At 34.6% G+C, this 2,587-nt stretch overlaps 1 protein-coding gene across 1 annotated transcript in view; it reads left to right on the top strand.

Annotated features, from left to right (window-relative positions):
• LOC105301694 (potassium channel subfamily T member 2) overlaps positions 1–2,587 on the top strand; it is a 211,494-nt gene that overhangs the window by 69,349 nt on the left and 139,558 nt on the right. The window contains exon 4 of the mRNA XM_023520107.1: positions 1,209–1,356. Coding sequence (XP_023375875.1) covers positions 1,209–1,356 — 148 coding nt within the window. The remainder of the gene's footprint in view (positions 1–1,208; positions 1,357–2,587) is intronic.

Here is a 2,587-nt window from a genome sequence, read left to right as displayed (position 1 = left end):
GGGAGAATGGCTGTGGCTGGAAGGCACTCTGCCACGGCCAGCGTGTCTGATGGAAAGACCTCAAAGCCCACCCTCTCGGTTGGCAGCCGGCGGTCTAGCTTCGTACACAAAGTACGGCCAGTGTTTTGTCCTAATTGAAAAACATTCTGAATATATTGTCAGACGCGTGCTATGCTTGGGTATCCTGCTCACCTTGGTTTTTTGGGGGGAAAGGTCGCGGGTTCGGTTTGGAGCAATGGAAGATGTGAATTACTCAGGTAGATGTGACATTCTGAAATTACAGGGCGCTTTAACATACTAGGAAGTTTTTATAGTTCCTTTTAAAACAAGAACTTTAAAGAGTTTATTGCTCTTGGTTAAACATATTACCAAAAAGCAAAGGACGTAAAGATTTAAAAATAGTTCATATTCTATGGGAGGGGGTCTCATGTTTCATAACTATAAAGAATAATTGGGTTTTATCCTTTTTGCATTTTGGGGGCAGCACAATGTAGCTATTTTCATTTTTTCCTGAATAGGGTATATTTCTGTGAAGCACTCCCATTTGAATCAACTGCATACCAGATAATGTAGATGAGGGTAGGGCATAAAAAGTGGAGGATTTTAACTACTGGGCGCTAGACGCGTTTTGATGTTCTCTGCAGACTATAAACAATGTTCAACATCAAAGATAAAATGAGTTTTAAGAGATGTGTAAGAACAGTGACACCCTTCCTGCATAATGTTCTATGCTAACCTCAGTCACAGGTTTTTCGGTGGTATGTCCAATATTTCACAAAAGTCCACATCAGAAATATTAATGTGCTCCATAAGCTGAATTACTGACTTTATTCAGATTATTTATACTGTTTATTTTGTATTGCCGAAATATTATTGCCTTTAAAATTAACAAAACCTTAGAGTTCACAGAAGACTCTAAATTTCAATGGGAAATTTGACTAGTAAAGGGTCTAAAATAATGACCTGTTATCTTTTCTTTCATTATTAACATGCTACTGAAAACGAATTCAAAAGGGGTTTTCCCGGGAACAGAAATGAGTATTATGAAAAAGAAAATTGGAACACTATAAAGTTATCTAATTCTAATTTTGATATCCCACTGTCTTTTTATGTTAGCATGATTTAAATACTTCCGACTTTGATCGAAATTTAAAAATGAATGCACTTTTCATATTTTTAAAACTAACATCTTTTTATTCTTTTCATAGGTCTCATATCTTTTGGGTGAACAGAAGTCTACCTTTATGGGGCCTACAGGTTATGTACAATTTTGTTTTAGACCTATATTTCTCAATGTATTCATATTTCCCAGAGAAATACTATTGGAGAAAAACTGTTGATATCAAAAATGAGTTTGTTTTATTGCTTAACCTTGATGCGCATCTTAGACTAACACTTTCATTCCTTGGAGAATTTCCTCGTGATCAGGATTAGACTACAGCGAGCTTTGGAGGGTGCAGAGAAAAGGAATGTCGACCAGTGTTTTCAGGCACCGCGAGTTACCTAACCTACTTAAGGAATTCCTCTTATACAGTCCTTGCAAAATTCATCAAAAGCCCATGTCTATGTTCGCTTTTTTACCTATGTCCTCGAAGTCTGGAACATGGTAGAATTTCAATAAATAATCATTAGGTAAATAAATAAATGAATGGTTCGTATTACCAATAGCAAGAGCTTGGTCCCTAGGCAGATAAATTATAAATAAAACTAAAAGTATGCCCTGGAATAAGGCAGTCCTAAAGAAAAATATGAGAAGGGACAGCATGTCTGAATTACATTGTTGACATGTTCCCTAGAGTCCTCTGCATCTTGTCCTTGTTCCTTTTTCTATTGAATTTCACGCTGGCAACCTTTTTACAATTTCTCAGCTCCTTTCCTCTTGACTCCCTCCTGCAAGTAGTTTGCTGTTTTTCAAAAATTGGAAATTCTAAGAATAGAAGCATTAACATAAAAAAACTTAGAGATTACAAGACTGAGTCTGGAAAAACATGGAAAAACTATAAGCATCACTTTATAAACAACCTTTAAAATACTTTGAAATCAAATGTTTAGTTCGTTTTTTAAAGCATGATGATTGTGAAGTCTGTACATTTTATATATGATAATGATTTCAATTATTTAAGTATTGTGATCGTAACTACGAAATCAAGGTTTTACTGTGCCTGGATATTTCATTTTATTGAAGTCCGGTTGTGTTTTACGCCATTTTATACTGACTTTCATTGCAATGTCATTAATTTACAAATAACTCTTTTCGAATATTTCGGCGTTTGCTAAAAATGCAGTCTTTTCATCTCTGAGCTATATTATGTTATCTTCCAGTGAGGTGCACATTTAAAGTATTATGAAATATATGTTGATAGTCAAATAGCTTTTATCTACTAGTGATATTTTTAAATAATAGTACTCATTTCCGAATAGGATTTTGAATAATTTATGTTAAAAATGTTATAGAGACCATCTAACAATGTGTACCTCTAGGAAAAAGCAGAAATGACTGATTCGGAGAATTTGTGACAAAAATCTAAGACTATGAATTTTATATCACGATCAAGCTTGGCTAGTGTATGCACTTCTAAACGTATTT

This window comes from Pteropus vampyrus, unplaced genomic scaffold, assembly GCF_000151845.1.
Source record: "Pteropus vampyrus isolate Shadow unplaced genomic scaffold, Pvam_2.0 Scaffold248, whole genome shotgun sequence".
Taxonomy (NCBI): domain Eukaryota; kingdom Metazoa; phylum Chordata; class Mammalia; order Chiroptera; family Pteropodidae; genus Pteropus; species Pteropus vampyrus.
Note: the sequence above shows the minus strand (reverse complement) of the source record. Positions and strands in the feature narration are given on the sequence as shown.